We start from the raw sequence: 16396 nt of genomic DNA on the forward strand, positions 1-16396 counted from the left end.
CCCGGTTGCTTCCTGGCAGTTGTAGTCCGTCTGTCCTTTCAGTTAGGACTACAAAAGTCATGCAGGAGTCTGTGTGGGAGTAAATGTGCTTCATGAGGGATGCTACGCCGAACAACGCCGACAATTGGTCAGTGATTAAACTAGTTTGTGGCAAATAATCTTAGAGATGAGCAGGTGTTGTAGTGCTCTCAAACCATCGAAGAACTACATTTCAACAGTTTCCTTTCATGCTAGCGGCTCTGTGAGGCTGTGCATTAAACTGTATACAGGCACAGTGCTATATGCTCACATGTTGATGTTTCACCATTTTAGATTAGTGTATAAGCGTGTCATTTGCTAAGTAGCACTAAACACAAAGTACAACTCAGGCTGATGTGAATGTCATTAGTTGCATATATTTGGTCATACACCATAAGGAAAACTAAAAATTTGACCGGATGATGGCGCTAGAGGAAAAGTTAGAGGACCCACGAGTCACAAGAATCTTCTGAGAGACCTTGAACATCTGTACAAAATTTCATCGCTTTCAATCTAGTAGTTGCCAAGATATTTCACACAAAACCGCAAATGTCAACCTATAGTGGCACTAAAGGGAAAGTGTCCCCATTAATCTGGATAATCCACAGACCTCACTACCAACAGTTTTGATGTGGATTATGTGCCCAATAGAAAGAAGTTCTGATGAAACCTGTTCACAGTGAGGTTTGTGGATTATCAGAGTAACCAGGGATTATGTTAAATGTAATTGCTTTTAATGCTCTGAATACCCCAAACAAAAGTTTATTCACCTGCACTGTATTGGTGTGGTGGCAGAGATCAGACGGATATCTCAAACCCTGGCTATGGCTAGATATCACTATATGTAAGTGAGAAAATGTTTTTGTGTATTATTATGTGGGTAAACTGACATTCAGTTACCTTATAATCATGTCCAAATTAACCTATTTTCGGGCCCCCTGTTGCCTTCAAGTTCACAACAAGCACCACACAACAAACTAGTATTCTTATACTGAATACTACCTGGCTCTAGGTTGTCTATCTGTCAGTTAGATTGTGGTAATTTGATAAAGCACAACTTTGTTTAACAAACTGCATTGTGTGAGCACAATATAAAATGAAATAATAAAGTGTGAGACACAGGAACACAAGGCCACAAGATTACAAGGCTACAAGATTACCTCATAATGCCGCACAGTGCAGCTGCAATCTCCCAAACAAATTTGCAAGTAATCAAATTGCTAAAAAGCAACTGACATAGTCAGTGAACCCAGCACTTTTGGGGCCTCTGGAGGTCTGGGGAACAAACAGTTTTAAGCAGAAAGGACTGCAACTAAAACCCCCGAACCCTTCAAAACTAAAATGGTCAGCAAATGGCAGATGTGGAAACTGGAGTCGCATTTATTCTCTTTAAATATCTAAAGCTGACAAATCATATCATTTTAAATTTGGGCTACTCCCCCCCCCATCCCAACTTGCCCCCCAACTGTGACTGACCTCCTGTCCAGTTTTCATCTAGAGGCTTGCAGGGGGAGGAGCAAGAGGGAGATCATGCCATGTCATCATGAAGGCAAGAGACATTACAAAATGACTCTTGTGTCATATGCTGTTTCCTCCCTCACCTCCCACTGCAGTTTATAATGGGCCTGATTCTTTACTTCCTCCATTTTTAATTCGTAACTAGATCAATGATGGTGCTAAATATGACGTACTTCTATAATTTATATTATTTGTTATGAGAGTTGAGCAGAAACTGACTTAATTTCATAAAATAGATCAACTTCTAATACACAGCATAAAATCAGCAAGAAATCGCTGCAATGTCATGATGACAGGCACTACATCTCTGGGCCCAAAATATTTTGTATGTAGTTCATGTGCTGATATGAAGGAATAAATCCAACAGGGATTAAATGAAGTTATACCACAAGATGACAACACAAAAACTCATTATGTGACAGCAGCACATATTGTTGCAAGTGTAAGTTATTGTTCACTGGAATAAAATAAAAGACTGCTAATAAACAAACAATATTTAATCAGTCTCACCTCCAACTCTTTATTTTAAGTTTATCATTTACAGAAATATTGTGATTCTCAAAACGAACTGACAGCATTTTCAACTGAGATCTGATCCCCCAACCAAAACTGAAGGAGGAAAGCTTTTCACATCTTTAGAGAGAAAGAAACCAAACAGATGAGCAAAAACTTACAGAGACAGTGGATAAGTTTACGACTTTAACTGTGCATTACAAAAGGGAAAAATCCATTTGTAACAGGCAAAAAGACTTTTTTTTTTTATTATTTTGTTGATGTTCTGCTGTACAAGCTTGCAGCAGACACCTGAGGCAGCATCCGCTGTCCTTCCCAGATAAAAAACTTCACTGTGCTAACTGAACTGAAAGGAGAAAGAGGATTTTCAGCTTATGTTACTTTGGGAAGAAGGATTTCATGCGCAGTTCTGCAAAAACTTACCAAGATGAAAAAATGAAGTTTCCTAGGATTGATTTTTTTCTTTGTAAAATATTACTTTTCTAATACTGCACCAACATAAGACGTGGATATGTAATGAATACCAGTTTTAATTAGTACAAAAATCTTTCAACAGTGCTCATTTTGGTTTATGATTTATACTCTTGACTAAATGAAACATGCTCGAACTATTTAAATCATCAGTCTCTCCTACCTACAGTATAAAAACAAATTAGAAAAACAAGCTACAAAGATTCTTCCATGAAAAAAAGCATTCTCAAATCAACTTGTAGCCTAAATGAAATTCATACTCAAGTTAAAACAAAAAACACAAAAACACATTTAACACACTTTAGGAATGAAATAAATAGGGACAAAAAGGGGGAAATGGATCAACTGGTGCGACAATGAGCTGAGCTCATCAGAGTTTCCACAGGTATGATTGTCCACAGTTATGTAGAGGATGTTTGGAACAAGAGTTCTCAGTTTCACAAGAGTGCAGAGGAGTAGGTGAGAGTTGTCAGTCAGCCAGCTGGATGGGACGGAGGATGTGTGTGACAGGTGTTATTACCGGGAGTGACTGTTTCCTTCCAAATATGAATAACTACAATCCATACCGGCGCACCAGGTTCCCTTCACTGTGTGGCTTGGACCAAAGTGGAAGAGGAGCTTAAGACTGCTTGACCTTATTCTTTTCCTGGTCATTGATGTGCTGTTCTTCCCTGCTGTCCTCCCTCTCCGGCCGGTCATCACTCTGGCGAGCGATGAGCAGTCGGCAGGTGAGCAGAATGCCAAAGACTAGAGCATGGGCATAGCGCTTCAGGGGGTCTCCTACTAGCTGGTGGAAGAAGAGGACGGCCAGCATGACCAGTAGCAGCAAGAAGTTGGCCACGTCTTTCGGCCTGCCCGGCACCAGGGTGAGCACCACCCCGCAGCCCACCTCCAGGGAGCCAATGATCTTACGAAGCAGGACTGAGCTGATACCGATCTTCTTTAGGCCCGGCAGTGCTTTGGCATAGCTCTTGTATGCCCTTTTCTGAAAGAAAAATACACAGATCCATTTTAAATATTTCTAACATTCATGTAAGGTAATACAAACTTCTGTGGGGGAGGTGAGGGTCTTTTAAAAGATCATGTGGGGTCACGTGTTAAACCTTCAACTGCATTTATTTCCTCATTGTGCCCCCCCTGTCTGAAGAAGCCTCATAGATGTGTACAAGTATAATAACAAAAAAACATCCTCTAAGTGCATCAGTTTGTATTTCACAAGAAGCCTGTAAGCATGCCAGCTATCACCTTCCTCACAGGATATTTCAACATCAGCATCTCACAGAATTTGCTCGAATGCGCCGCCATTGCTCTTCAGCTGTTAAGTTGCTTTTCATACAATAAAACGAGAAGACATCCTGCTGCAACCTATTTAACAGGCTATAAAGATAAAGCTGCACAAATCTGATGATTATCCGGTGTTTGTTTGCAGCCTTGTGATCAATCATGACATGAATGAAGATAATGGGACCATGCATTCAATCATTCATTATTCATCCCTGTTTCAGTGTTTATCAGCTAACGTCCGACATATTTCGGATTCATGAGTAAATATAGTGTCAGACTAAAATATTTTAAAGGTTATCTTATAACATGCGGGCCTAGCCAATGTGCTAACTGTGTTATTACAGGCAGTACAGCAGGTGTGACACATATATTTCTGCAGTGGGAAATGAAGGTTTCACAGTGGCAGATTAGCTGTGCGACTCATTATGGAAAGCGTTCATTTTTCCGTATCTTTCACTATTTAGGTCAACATCTCCACACATTATTCGAGCCTGAAAGCCTTTCGCGTCTCTGCAGCCAACGCAGAACAATGGCCTTTACCCCCACTGATGCAGAGGAGCATCGATTTAAAAAAAATGTACTCACCATTTCACTATATGCATCTTTGCTTAGTCTCGGAGTGAGTTTAATGGTTCCCATAAAGACGAAAAACAAACCGAGGGCAAAGGAAAGGGCCACAATAGTTATTGTCCTTGGTGAGGCCATATTTCGGCACCGTTCATGCAGCCAGTTGCGTCCCGCTGAATTGAATGAAAGTCGGATGGTTTCCCGGTGAAGACGCACCAGGGGGAAGGGCTTCTGGATGAACCACAGAAATGGCGACGCGTTGGTCCCTCCTCTCTGCTGAGCCGCATCCATAACTCTAAACACACCTCTGCATATTCATTACACATCACATCTCCTATCAATAACAGGAGCTTGACAGTAGGAGGCTGTTACAGTACAACCATACATTATCTCCCAGGCTGAGGCCCCAAAAGCTGGAGACTTACTGTGTTAAGTTTGTTTGGCATTACGCACCAAGAAAGCACAACATTTATAATACGATAAGAGGCTCGGACGAACTGTTTGACATTTTGGGGCAAGTAAAATATAGTCCCACATATAATTTACTGCAGAACAACTTATTGTCACCTTTACACTTTGGTTTTTGCAGGGTTCAAACAAGTGAAAATGAATTAATAATTAGTGAGCTTTAACTGACTTTATTCGGACAAAGCCAGGCTAGCTGTTTCCCCCGCTTTCAGTCTTTATGCTAAGCTAAGCTAACTGGTTGTCGACTCATGAGTATAGTGGTATCACTCATCAAGAAAGCACAATATCTAAAAATATAATAAGAGTCTCAGAGCAATTGTTTGACATTTTGGAAAATTAGCTTATTCACTTCTTTGCCTGGAGTTAAATCAGAAATATTATCTCCTGAAGTTGCCAGGCAGTCAGTGTGCCAAGTAAAATATAGTCCCACATATAATTTACTGCAAAACAACTTGTTGTCATTTTTACACTTTGCTTTTTGTAGGGTTCAAACAAACAAGTAAAAATGAATTAATATAAACTAGTGAGCTTTAGCTGACTTCATTCGGACAGAGCGAGCTGGCTAGCTGTTTCTCCCCGCTTCCAGTGTTTATGCTATGCTAAGCGAACTGGCTGCTGGCTCTAGAGAGTGGTATTACTCACCATGAAAGCACAGTATCTAATAATATGATAAGAGTCTCAGAGGAATTGTTTGACATTTTGGGAAATATGCTTATTCGCTTCCTTGCCTGGAGTTAAATGAGAAATTTGAAATCTTGAAGTTGCCAGGCAACCACTGGAGACTTCAGGAAATCACAGTGCCAGTGCCAATTAAAATATAGTCCCACATATAATTTACTGCAAAACAACTTATTGTCATTTTTACACTTTAGTTTTTGTGCAGTTCAAACAAACAAGTGAAAATGAATTAATATTAATTTTTTAGCTGTAGCTGACTTTATTCAGACTGAGTCAGGCTAGCTGTTTCCCCCCGCTTCCAGTCTGTATGCTAAGCTAAGCTAACTGGCTGCTGGCTTTACCTTCATATTCACCATACAGACAAGAGAGTTGTATCAATCTTCTCATCTATCACTCGGCAAGAAAAAACAGTTTGATGAGAAGTGTATAGCTCATTTTTGGGCCCCTTTGGTTTTTCTTTTGCACAGGACACTGACAAATGTGTCCGTGTGTCTATTTTCAGCACTGAAAAAATTGTTTACAGTTTTGTAGATATGAAATAAAACCTTTCAAAAAGATTTTAGGCTGCAGTGAAATGACAATCTAAGATATTTATGAATATCAATGTAGCCTGACGTGGACTTTCGATGGACCCAACCAAGATGGTGTTTGTCATGTTAAAGCACTGCTAAAACACTAAAAATGGCTAAACAATTTTCCCTCATTAAGCTAGCTCTGTTTAGTATTTGCAAAGAGGCATTTTAGTCCACTCTTAGCTTCCTTCCCTCTCTTAGCTTAGAAAGTTATCCACATGCCCCTGATGGCTCCCTGGCCCATATCCCATCACGTTTGTTGTTGTAAAAAGCAACAAAGTGTGTCCTTAATACAAACAAGAGGATGGTGTTCAAACCTAGGCGAACAAAAATCTGTAGTTTCCCAGTGATACATTTCAGAAGCATTGCAGATATCATGTAAAACTATAAGTTATTGTATTACTTACATTTTAGTGACACAATTTTGACATTTGTTTTTGTGATTGCTCAAATCTAGGACACTTAATATTGTCAACACAACCAATATTAATCAAACTGAACTGCCAAAATCAGAAGCTGGCACTCTAAGACCCAAACTTGTTATGCCATCTGGTTAATACACAGTTGCTTGATTAAGTATAGGAATTATATTGTGGATTGTAGAGGATGGTGAGGATGACTGGGGGAGGAATGTCTTAAGCATTTTGGGACTCAGGTTTGATAAAATCGATAGAACAATATAATTGAGCTCTTGTTCATTTTCTATGTGGACTTTTAAATCTAAGCAATACAAAGTCTTGTAGCACAGCCTGTTAATAGCCTGCTTGCAATTATAACATGAATTTTGTCTCTGCTGCTGTAAAGTAAAAAGAAATTACATACAAGTTGTGACAAAAACAATGTTTATTATACAGTTTGGTGGATCTGTTAATCACTTCAACAATGCCCTGCTTACAGTATTGTTCATTGCTGAAAAATGGTCAAATAGTCATTAAAAAAACAGATACAGTTCAAAAATCGTGTTTCCTTTACAAGCAAATCTGCATAGATTATACAAACAAAATCTTCTTTAATGTTTTGGCCAAGTGCACACGTTTATCTATAACTTATCTTTTTTAAAATGTATATTACTTATTTTATTTCTATATTATTACATCAATATTTGCCTGCCCTTCACTACACATTGGAATTTCCAGTTTCACGCCAAAGGTTCAGGGATCAAGCCTGAGGTGGTAGAGTGTATAGAAAGTGATAAATAATATCAGTCAGAATCTGTGTCTCCGTCTTTCCCCCGCTGAGTGTCAAAGAAAGGGTGTGAGAGTTTGTGAAGGGATGTAGTGTGAGCGTATACTACTGCTGCGGACCACATCCTCACACTCAGACCGCAGGACGCAACCGGGATTCACTCTCACTGTCCCTGATCCTGACGTTCCTTCAGAGCCAGTATTGCTTTTCGATAAAGATCTAACAGGAGACAGGGGGATCTTTTTAAACAGAAGTTGGGGATTTCATCATTGTAGAGTCCAAAGTGTTATTGCATTTCATTGGTGGATGGAAGAAGTGGATGAGGCTCACCAAAGGTTGCAGACAGGTCCACAGGCTGAGAGTACGCTGCAGGCACCCCCTCTGTGTTGATCTTGTTCTTCCTTTTTACTTTCACGACCTTCTTCTTTTTCTTCTTGTCCCCTTTAGCTAGACACAAGATAAAGAAGATATTAGATTCTCACTCTCAAACAGTTAATAACCTAAAAAAATATGAGCTGTTAATAAATTATTTAACTCATTTCAACCTTTGAGTGGCTTGTCATCATTGTCCAGCGATTCTGGTACATCCAGAGTCTCCTCTTTCACCTTCGTTTTGCGTTTCAGTTTGCCTTTTTTCGGGGGGATCAGGGCACTGCTGGCTTTCTCTCTGTGACCTGAGGGCTCATGCTCTGCTTCATTTCCGTCGCCCTCCTCCTCTTCCTGATCATTTACTTCCTCCTGATTTGTTTCACCCTCTTTGACCTTAACAGGCTTCTTCTTCTTCTTTGTCCTCAGCTTCTTTTTCAGCGTTGTCTCCTGTGAATAAAAGACTTGTGAGCTTGATACAGCATTTATTTATCATTTAAAGGGCCTCAAAATTATGACATTGAGATATTGTTACATACGAGCATTTCTGTAGAAATACAATCAAAAATGTTCTTTTTACCTTTTGCAGCATGTTTCGAATGGGCTGCAGCTTTCCCTCCCCCTTGGTCTTTTTCTCCTTGTCCTTCGGCCGATGAACCTGGCGAAGATCTGACTTGCTGGATCGCATCCTGAGGTGAGACAATATTTAACATGTAAGGTCAGTGTGTAGCTTGGATAATTTAATATTTGACGTTGAAGTGAATTTTGAATTCTTTAGACCTGTCTTACCTTTCACCTTTGGTTTTTCTGCGCACTTTCTCTGCTTTCCTGTTCTTCTCCTTCTCTCTTGCTTCCAGAGGCCTCTTGCTGTCCTGGGCTACACGAGTACACAGCTCCGGATAATCCAGGTAAACAGCACGCAGCAACCAGCGAAGGCCTCGTAGAGTCTTCCTGTCTGACCAGCGCCGCAGGTCCATTAAGGCTGAACAAGGCTCCTGAGAGGAAAGGGAGCTTCATCAGTTCAAGAAGGGTATGTCTGTCTGCATCTCTGGTCTGTCTTAATATCTATATAAGATGTATAATTATTAGTTTCTATAGCTTGCCGTAGTAAATTTCAGACTTACAATATGGCACAGAGAGCGGCTCTGGTTGACCAGCCTCTCCAAAGACAGCATCTCAATCAGCTCACTTCCCAGCAAAGCGTTCATTTTGTCCTGTTTGTTAGCCAACCTAAAAAGAAAAGGTTACAGCACAGACCTGAGTGACTCTCACATTTTACCTCTCTTCCACATCTATTTATCAAATTTCTAAAAATTACACTTAAGAATGCTCCAAAGAACCAACTTGAGGAGAGAAAGAAGACACATTTATCAGCAAAGTGTAAAAGTAACTCTCAAGTGATCACATGTATGCTCAGAGAAGGAACAGTCAGGATTGTACCTTCTTTTTAAAAAAAAGACAGATGTTCAAATGCAAATGATGCAAATGCTAAAACAACTCTTAACTATACAGAGCATTTTAAAGTCAAAAGAAGTTTGTAACTTGTTTTAATTCCTAAGTTTATGAGTAGAAGAATTTTTACTTTTATCTTTCACTTAAGTCTTAAGTTTTACTTTTAGAAGTTTGATAAATTCGGGCCCAGGTTTACAGTCACAGAGCTTATTTGGTATTTTCTCTTATCGGCCACCAGAGAGCACTGTTTACACTGCACATGATGTTAGAGCGTACTTAAATATTTATGTATGAAGCTGATTATAATTACACCAGTATGGGTTTTCCTGCCACCCTTGGTTGCTTCAGCAAGTCAGCCAGAACCTCCTTGACCTCCTTCATCCTATGCCTGTCACTGGAGTCCACCACAAAGATGATCCCATGGGCCTCTCCACAAAGCTCCTTCCAGGCCTCCCGCGACCCTGCCGATCCTCCGACATCCAACAGGGTGACCAGGTAATTCTCCACTCGCAGCTCATTTCTGACACAGTCTTGGGTGGGTCCTGATTCCACACTGTAGGGGACTGGAGAGGCAAGACACAGGTGGGTTATTTGCTGTATTTCTACAATAAGCACTATTAAAAAATAATTCAGTTTGAAAGTTGAGTTACCTCTTAACATCCCTCGGATAGAGGATGTTTTTCCTGCTTTGTCAAGACCGACCACAAGAATGGTCACTTTCCTGCATAGAAGTAAATACATTATAGAAATCATGTCAGATGACATCAGTGCAAATCAATTTTAGACCAAAGGAATAAGAAAGCCAAAAGATCTCATTGTGACTCGTCTAGATTTCTCTGTCCGGAAAGGTTGCTTTATTATTTAAAAGTCGGTCAATTTTAGTAAAGAAATCTTCCCCCAACAACAGCACAGACATTTTACAATCAATCTAGGAGTATGGAAGCAAATCATTGCCATAATAATCTGAATTATATCAGCAACTAAATAACAAATTTTGAAATGTAATCACTACAGAATACTTAGTGTTGAAATTTAAATACAACTGAATTTATTGCACTGAAATATTTTACTTTTAAAACCATCTTCCTGAATGTATGTGTTCTGAATTTCACTTTGTAAAATTCTTAATATGGTATTTAGTTGCTGATATAATTCAAATTATTATAGCAATGATTTGCTTTCTTATAGGAGTCCTCATTGTACTCACTGTTGCCCAACTTTAGGCTGATTAAACCTGTTTTTTTAATCATTTTGGAAGATTTAACCTTCGCCTAATACAGCATGTGCATCACTGACCACATTCCTCTTTTAGACTCATGCATTTTTAATCTGTGTTTTTCAAGAAATCTCATTATCTTATCATCTACCTGATTGGCTCCTGTATTTTGGAGACCCAGGTGCAGCAGTTGCTCATCAGGTTGAACATTGTTGCGTGAGGTGAGCAAGGTGAGCACAGTGGCCACCATTTTCTCTGGAACTGGTACCTGAAAACAGATGGTCAATCTTAGCATGACTCACACACACACGGACACACAAGTACACAAATAGGGCTGTTCAGCTGAGTCACTGGAGGTCATGGCCAGGTCCAACACAAAGATGCTGTGTGTCTGGCTCCTGTGAGCTTAGGAGACTTTTACAGATGGTCACTCACTGGTAATGTGTTCACTGCCAAGTGTCTCTCCCTCTTTACCTCCTCTGAATCCAAAATTAGCTTGATGCTAACCTTCTTTAGCTCACTTCAAATTCAAAGCTTTTTTTCTTTATTTTTTTTGGAATAGATCAGAACCAAAAAACAAAATATTTTTCTCTGCAGTCAGTAATAAAGATAATAACAATGTTGTCAGTTGTACTTCAAACATGGATGCTACAATGCAATGATTCATAAGTCCAGTAAAAGCTTTCTGCCATGTTCAGGGAACTATGAGTAGTCCGCCTGAGTCTTGTAATGCACACGCAGCAGGTGTGTGTGAGGTAGTCGGGCCATGTGCTAAAAAAGACACAGGCAGATCTTTCAGTCCTTTGTCCACAGCATCTGTTCAGGCTCTGTAATCTGCTAAAGCCAGTTTAGAACGGCCTGCTTTTGCAGTGTTGTTGACAAGCCGACCCATATTTGCTGTGGCTGTAGAAGACAGTGAGGTCAGTATGTTTGAGAAAAGCATTTCGCTCAGACGTCTGAAATCTCAGCATTTTAGACGTTCAGAGCAGGCGAGTATAAGAAACACAAAGACATCACCTGTTCACAATACTAAAAGTTGTGCGAGTTGTGTGCAGTTTGAAAATTTTAATGTAATTGACTTATGTGTTTGCTGCATGTAGAAATCACTGTTTTGTCTTCATAAGAATTGAAAAAAAAAAGTTTTGCAATACAAAACCTCTAAATTTGTGATTTTTTAAATTTTTTTAATGAAAAGTAATTTCAAGCACTTTGTTAAATTAAGTTTGTTTATTTTTATCCATACTTAAATGTATGAAAATGTATTAAATTCAGTAATTTCACAAAGTATAAATAAAACTAGAAACTGAAATATTAAGCACAAAGAATATCAGGCAAAATTTTAATGGTTTACACTACGGTTAAATCATAATCAGCCTTAATAATGGCCATGAAAAACCTGTTGCTATACACAATACACCTCTACAGTAGATTAACTTGTGTTTATCACTAATGAAAATAATCTATTTTTCTTAATATTCCTGTAATAAAAATCCAAAATTGAGTCAACAACAGTCATAACTGCATGCAAACATGACACATGGGAGGTAAAATGCAGTGAATCTGTAGATTAAAACAAAACATTTTAAACCCAGCGGACAATATACAACTACTGGTAGTCAGACACCACTGAATGACTACTGATGCTACAAATTTGCTAATTTTAATAAACAATGAGAAATACAAGGAGTACTTACAGAAGTAAGTCTATGTCCATGCATTTGTTTGGGTGCACGTCTCTACTAACATCTTGTACCCACCAGCTACAAAACTTAATCAGGCTCACACTAAGCCTTTGGTCACCCCATGTGGGAGGTGCGGCCTGGGAAATGTGGTTTGGTATTTCAACCAATCCCAGAGACCTCTGAGCCAATCATTCACCCCATTGGATGGCGTGGTTCTTCTTTTCCTAGAACAAATGAAGGTGCATATATCCGTCCAAGAGAACTAAATGTATCTCATGGTGTGATCTGTGACGTGCTATGATCTCCTTCTTTTGTCTGAAAGTAGCTGCGTGCAGAGTGTTTGTGACAGATTTAGGCTGCACAATTGTAGTCACACAGGTAGATAATGAATGATGGTCATGAGGTGTCACGCTACAAGCTGGCTGTGTTTACAGGTATAATTTTACCTGACTTAACATGTATAATTGGAACTGAAGCCTAAAATACATGTATTGTTTCCTGTGAGGTACATTTTGACTGAATTAGGGGTGAAGTCAAAAACAACAATGTCAATATTTTATAATAAAATATGTTTAAAAGTTAAATACAAATGAAAGGAGGAAAACATGATTATATATAACTGGAAATGGGAAAGACACGTTTATTATATACCTCATTTCTTTACTTAATGGATGAATAATATCAAAACTTTAATTTGAAGACAGATATCAATATATTTATCTGATTATACATATAATTATTTTCAGGTACAACAGTGATTCACTGTAACATTTACAGAGGATAAACATATTACATAATGGTGTTAATAGCATAGTTAAGCCGTACAACACATATTGTAATGCAGCTTCTGCCACCAGATGGCATCATGTTCACAGGATCTATTTTCACCGCCAGAGGCTGCTGTGCCTTTTTTGCTTAGTCTGTTAAAATAATATCATGTCTTTATGCTCCTCAACAAGCTAAGATGAATTTCCTCTGCAGCATACTGAACGTACATATTTTTGATTACCAGATGTTGTATCCACCAATCTACATTACTGTCATTTAGTATTTTAATGTTTATGTTTAGGAAAATCTGGAGAAAACAGACAGCAGACTGAGTAGCAGAGCTTCTGCAGCTGTAATGAAATTAAACTTTAGGTGAATAAATGTTTAGTGACAGCTTGTAGAGACCTGGAGCCATGCTTTGTTTACAGGCTTTATCTCATTAAGTCATTAAACCACTGTCCAATCAGGCACTGCCTTCCTCTGCTGACTAGACTCATCACAGACTCTGACCACAGCCCTGTGTCAGCTGACACTGACACATACACACAAACACAAACGCACACAAGTGCACAAACACACCCACACATGTACACACATAGACTTACATTCATTTCCTGGAGACTTACCCTAAGCCTAGCCATAACCACTGCTTGCCTAAATCTAATGCCTACCCTAACCTTAACCACTAACCAAAAAATCTGCGTTTCACCACTTGGGTACACAGATTTTGTCCCCAGTCAATGGTCTTAAGTCTGGTGTGTGTCCTTGAAAGTGACTTAAGTCATACCCACACACAAACACACACACACACAGACAGACAGACAGCAAAAACAGCTGCAGCTGAGCAGAGCTACCACACCCCCATTTGCTGCTCCAGTTTTCCACATTGCAAACATGCTTTAAAAGACCCCCGACTGCTAATTTTGCAGTCTGTGTTACAGTATCTACTTTAGAAAGACAGCTTGCTTTTCTGTCAGTCTGTTGCAGTGGTGGAAAGTAACTAAGTACATTTACTCAAGAACTGTACTTAAGTACAATTTTGAGGTACTTGTACTTCACTCAAGTATTTCCATTTGTTGCTACTTTATACTTCCACTCCACCACATTTCAGAGGGAAATATTGTACTTTCTACTCCACTACATGTATTTGACAGCTTTAGTTAGTTTTCAGATGAAGATTCGACACAATGGATAATATAACAAGCTTTTAAAATACAACACATTGTTAAAGATGAAACCAACCTTTGTGGCTTTTGATGTCTTACAAAAAGCAGTGTGTAGTCGGGTCACATTTCAGATGTCTATGAGTTGATAACAGCTCCACCAAATAGTGATTTTTCCCTCTAAACTTCTCACATGGTTTCATTTCAATAAATGTTCAAATGATCCAATATTTCACCAAAGAGCAAAGATTAGAGAAAAAGTCCCAAAACTGAAAACAGATTTATGTATCAGAACTTTGTTTTTTCTTCTTTCCTCTCCCATTAATCATCTCAAGACCCCTCAGATTTATCTGATGAGCCTTTGGAGGGGTGCGACCCCTACGTTGGGAACCACTGGACTAAACTTGTAAACTGTATATAAAGTAGTTGATACTAGCTCCACCTCCAGCAGCTACAACAGTAACATGCTGCTTACACACTGATGCTTCAGTATTAATAATCTAATTATGTCATATATAATAATATATCAGTCAGAGGGACCAAACCACTACTTTTACTGCAACACTTTAACTACATTTTGCTGATAATACTTATGTACTTTTACTTAAGTAGGACTTCTCATGTAGGACTTTTACTTGTAATGGAGTATTTTTACATTGCTGTATTGGTGCTTTTACTTAAGTAAAGGATCTGAGTACTTCCTCCATCACCGGTCTGTGGTCTTGTGAGGAACTTGAAACATAGATGAGCTGCACTGACCTGACTGGTTCGTAACAGTGTGCAGGACATGCCTGGGGCTCCGTAACAAGGTTTCCATCTTCCACTTCCCCATGGCTCCACAAAACACACAACCTCTGCAATCTGAAGTCACTGACCCACACCACTGCCTCACCAAACACATGCATTAGTAATGGCGTGCCTTCATAGGTTGCGTCTACCCGCTTCACAATGCCAAGCTCGAGTCACCGGCTCTGATGAAATCTGATTAGACAGGAAGAGGTCAGCATGTTTGGGGTGAGCTCTGGGTACCCTGAGATGAAACTGTGCTGCAGTGCACAGAGAAATATACACAGAACAACTCCCTCTGTAGTTGAAAGGAAAAATCACAGGAAAGTTCATTTTTTCATGATCATGTTGCCACACTGGAAGTTAAATCTCTCCAAAGAGGTTAAAACAGATCTTCTCTTAAGATGACAGGTCATGTCAACATTAACCTAAACAACAATGAGAACAGTTTTGCAATTTAAATACGAGGTATGCCACTACGGATTGTGCTCCTCTCAAGTGCTTTGCAAACAGAGAACCCTTGTTTGCATAAGTAGTTGAGCAAACATCAAACTGGTTCTTTACAACTGCATCACCAACTGTTCAAGTGTTCAAATGAGTATGTAGTCTTAACGAATAGCAGTATAATGAGGAAAAGTCATTGTAAAAAGTGAATGAGTGAAGTTTTAGTAGCTGCACCTGTTCACTCTCAAGCCTGTAGGTCACTAATAACAAGGCCAAATCCACCCTGCTAGTGGAAACTAAAAATGGAAGTGCAGAGTAACCGATCTGTCATTGCTCAACCTCTACAGTGCTTCCATTTGGAAAGGATGAATACTGTATATTGTAAAGTTGCATATTCTGCATATTCTTCTAACTTTCACTGCATATCGTCATCTATCAGTAGCAGTTAATAATGCAACAGAGAATGAAACATGAAAATAAATGTTTATAGTAGTACAACTCATGTTTCACCCCTTTTGTCACAGTGATTATTGTAGTTATTTTAGATGGACTGAGCAGCCGATGATATTTTACAACTTTGACTCCTCCTCTGCTATCAGTAGTCATAAGTCTCACTGGAGTGACCTGTGCAAGATACCATATACTGTAAAGAGCTGCTCAAAATCACCCAACCATGCACTGGACACATGTATATACTTTTCTAATGCACCTCAAACTCAACCCACTATTTCCATTCTCATTTTGCACTGTTTTTATTCCTTTTTCTATGTGCTGTGTGATCAAGCTGGTATACAGTTAATGCAGTGTTTTATTTTTCATTTTCCAATAGTGTATATTTAACCAGTACACCACACTTTTATTATTTTGTTGCACCTTCATGTGTACTTTGAACCTCCCTTTATTTGATTTTTTCTTACTTGTACATTTAAAGAGGAGCTTCAAGTCCAAACCCTCTCCGTGTTCTTCTTGCTATTAACTGCCTGTATTTGTGCATATACCAGTCCAGACAGTAAGTATTTGGACAGTTGCACATTTTTTGTTCTTCAGACGCATTGGATATGGATACTACATTGAAGTGCCAAGCCTCAGCATTAATTTGAGTAAGATTGCATCAATATAGAAAGAACTGTGTGGGATATATAGCCCTTTTAACATGTTTGAAGCCCTAAACTTTGGGCACTATGTGTTAACAAAAAGTCCCACACAGTTCTTTCAATACTGATGTAAACCCACTCAAAGTAAAGC

The 16396-nt window shown here is 39.1% G+C and overlaps 2 protein-coding genes and 2 long non-coding RNA genes across 4 annotated transcripts; 2 read left to right on the forward strand and 2 right to left on the reverse strand.

Annotated features, from left to right (window-relative positions):
• The first annotated feature begins 14 nt into the window (after positions 1 to 14).
• On the forward strand, positions 15 to 8589 carry LOC122989931. Its single transcript, XR_006405210.1, has 3 exons — positions 15 to 127; positions 8230 to 8334; positions 8498 to 8589. It is a non-coding gene; the product is annotated as an uncharacterized LOC122989931 (long non-coding RNA).
• On the reverse strand, positions 2032 to 4990 carry tmem35 (transmembrane protein 35). Its single transcript, XM_044362987.1, has 2 exons — positions 4390 to 4990; positions 2032 to 3505 (listed from the first exon to the last, which is right to left on the reverse strand). The coding sequence occupies exons 1-2, from the start codon at positions 4660 to 4662 to the stop codon at positions 3140 to 3142; spliced, it is 639 nt and encodes a 212-aa protein (XP_044218922.1). The 5' UTR covers positions 4663 to 4990; the 3' UTR covers positions 2032 to 3139.
• On the reverse strand, positions 6915 to 13772 carry arl13a (ADP-ribosylation factor-like 13A). Its single transcript, XM_044362985.1, has 10 exons — positions 12003 to 13772; positions 10460 to 10576; positions 9743 to 9813; positions 9403 to 9655; positions 8765 to 8870; positions 8430 to 8635; positions 8221 to 8329; positions 7820 to 8090; positions 7605 to 7721; positions 6915 to 7493 (listed from the first exon to the last, which is right to left on the reverse strand). Exons 1-10 carry the CDS (start codon positions 12020 to 12022, stop codon positions 7438 to 7440), a joined length of 1326 nt encoding a protein of 441 aa, XP_044218920.1. The 5' UTR covers positions 12023 to 13772; the 3' UTR covers positions 6915 to 7437.
• On the forward strand, positions 9744 to 10864 carry LOC122989932. Its single transcript, XR_006405211.1, has 2 exons — positions 9744 to 9940; positions 9980 to 10864. It is a non-coding gene; the product is annotated as an uncharacterized LOC122989932 (long non-coding RNA).
• Positions 13773 to 16396: the final 2624 nt, after the last annotated feature.

Source organism: Thunnus albacares, chromosome 10 (assembly GCF_914725855.1).
Source record: "Thunnus albacares chromosome 10, fThuAlb1.1, whole genome shotgun sequence".
NCBI lineage: Eukaryota > Metazoa > Chordata > Actinopteri > Scombriformes > Scombridae > Thunnus > Thunnus albacares.

What these genes read in the sequence shown, in the direction of transcription:
- tmem35 (XM_044362987.1), bottom strand. Translation starts at nt 4,662, where the DNA reads ATGGATGCGGCTCAGCAGAGAGGAGGGACCAACGCGTCGCCATTTCTG. An exon ending in AAGATGCATATAGTGAAATG is followed by an intron (nt 3,506 to 4,389) that starts GTGAGTACATTT and finishes TTTTTCTTTCAG; the next exon opens with AAAAGGGCATACAAGAGCTA.
- arl13a (XM_044362985.1), bottom strand. Translation starts at nt 12,022, where the DNA reads ATGGACATAGACTTACTTCT. An exon ending in AAAATACAGGAGCCAATCAG is followed by an intron (nt 9,814 to 10,459) that starts GTAGATGATAAG and finishes ACTTCTATGCAG; the next exon opens with GAAAGTGACCATTCTTGTGG. An exon ending in TTCGAAACATGCTGCAAAAG is followed by an intron (nt 8,091 to 8,220) that starts GTAAAAAGAACA and finishes TTTTATTCACAG; the next exon opens with GAGACAACGCTGAAAAAGAA.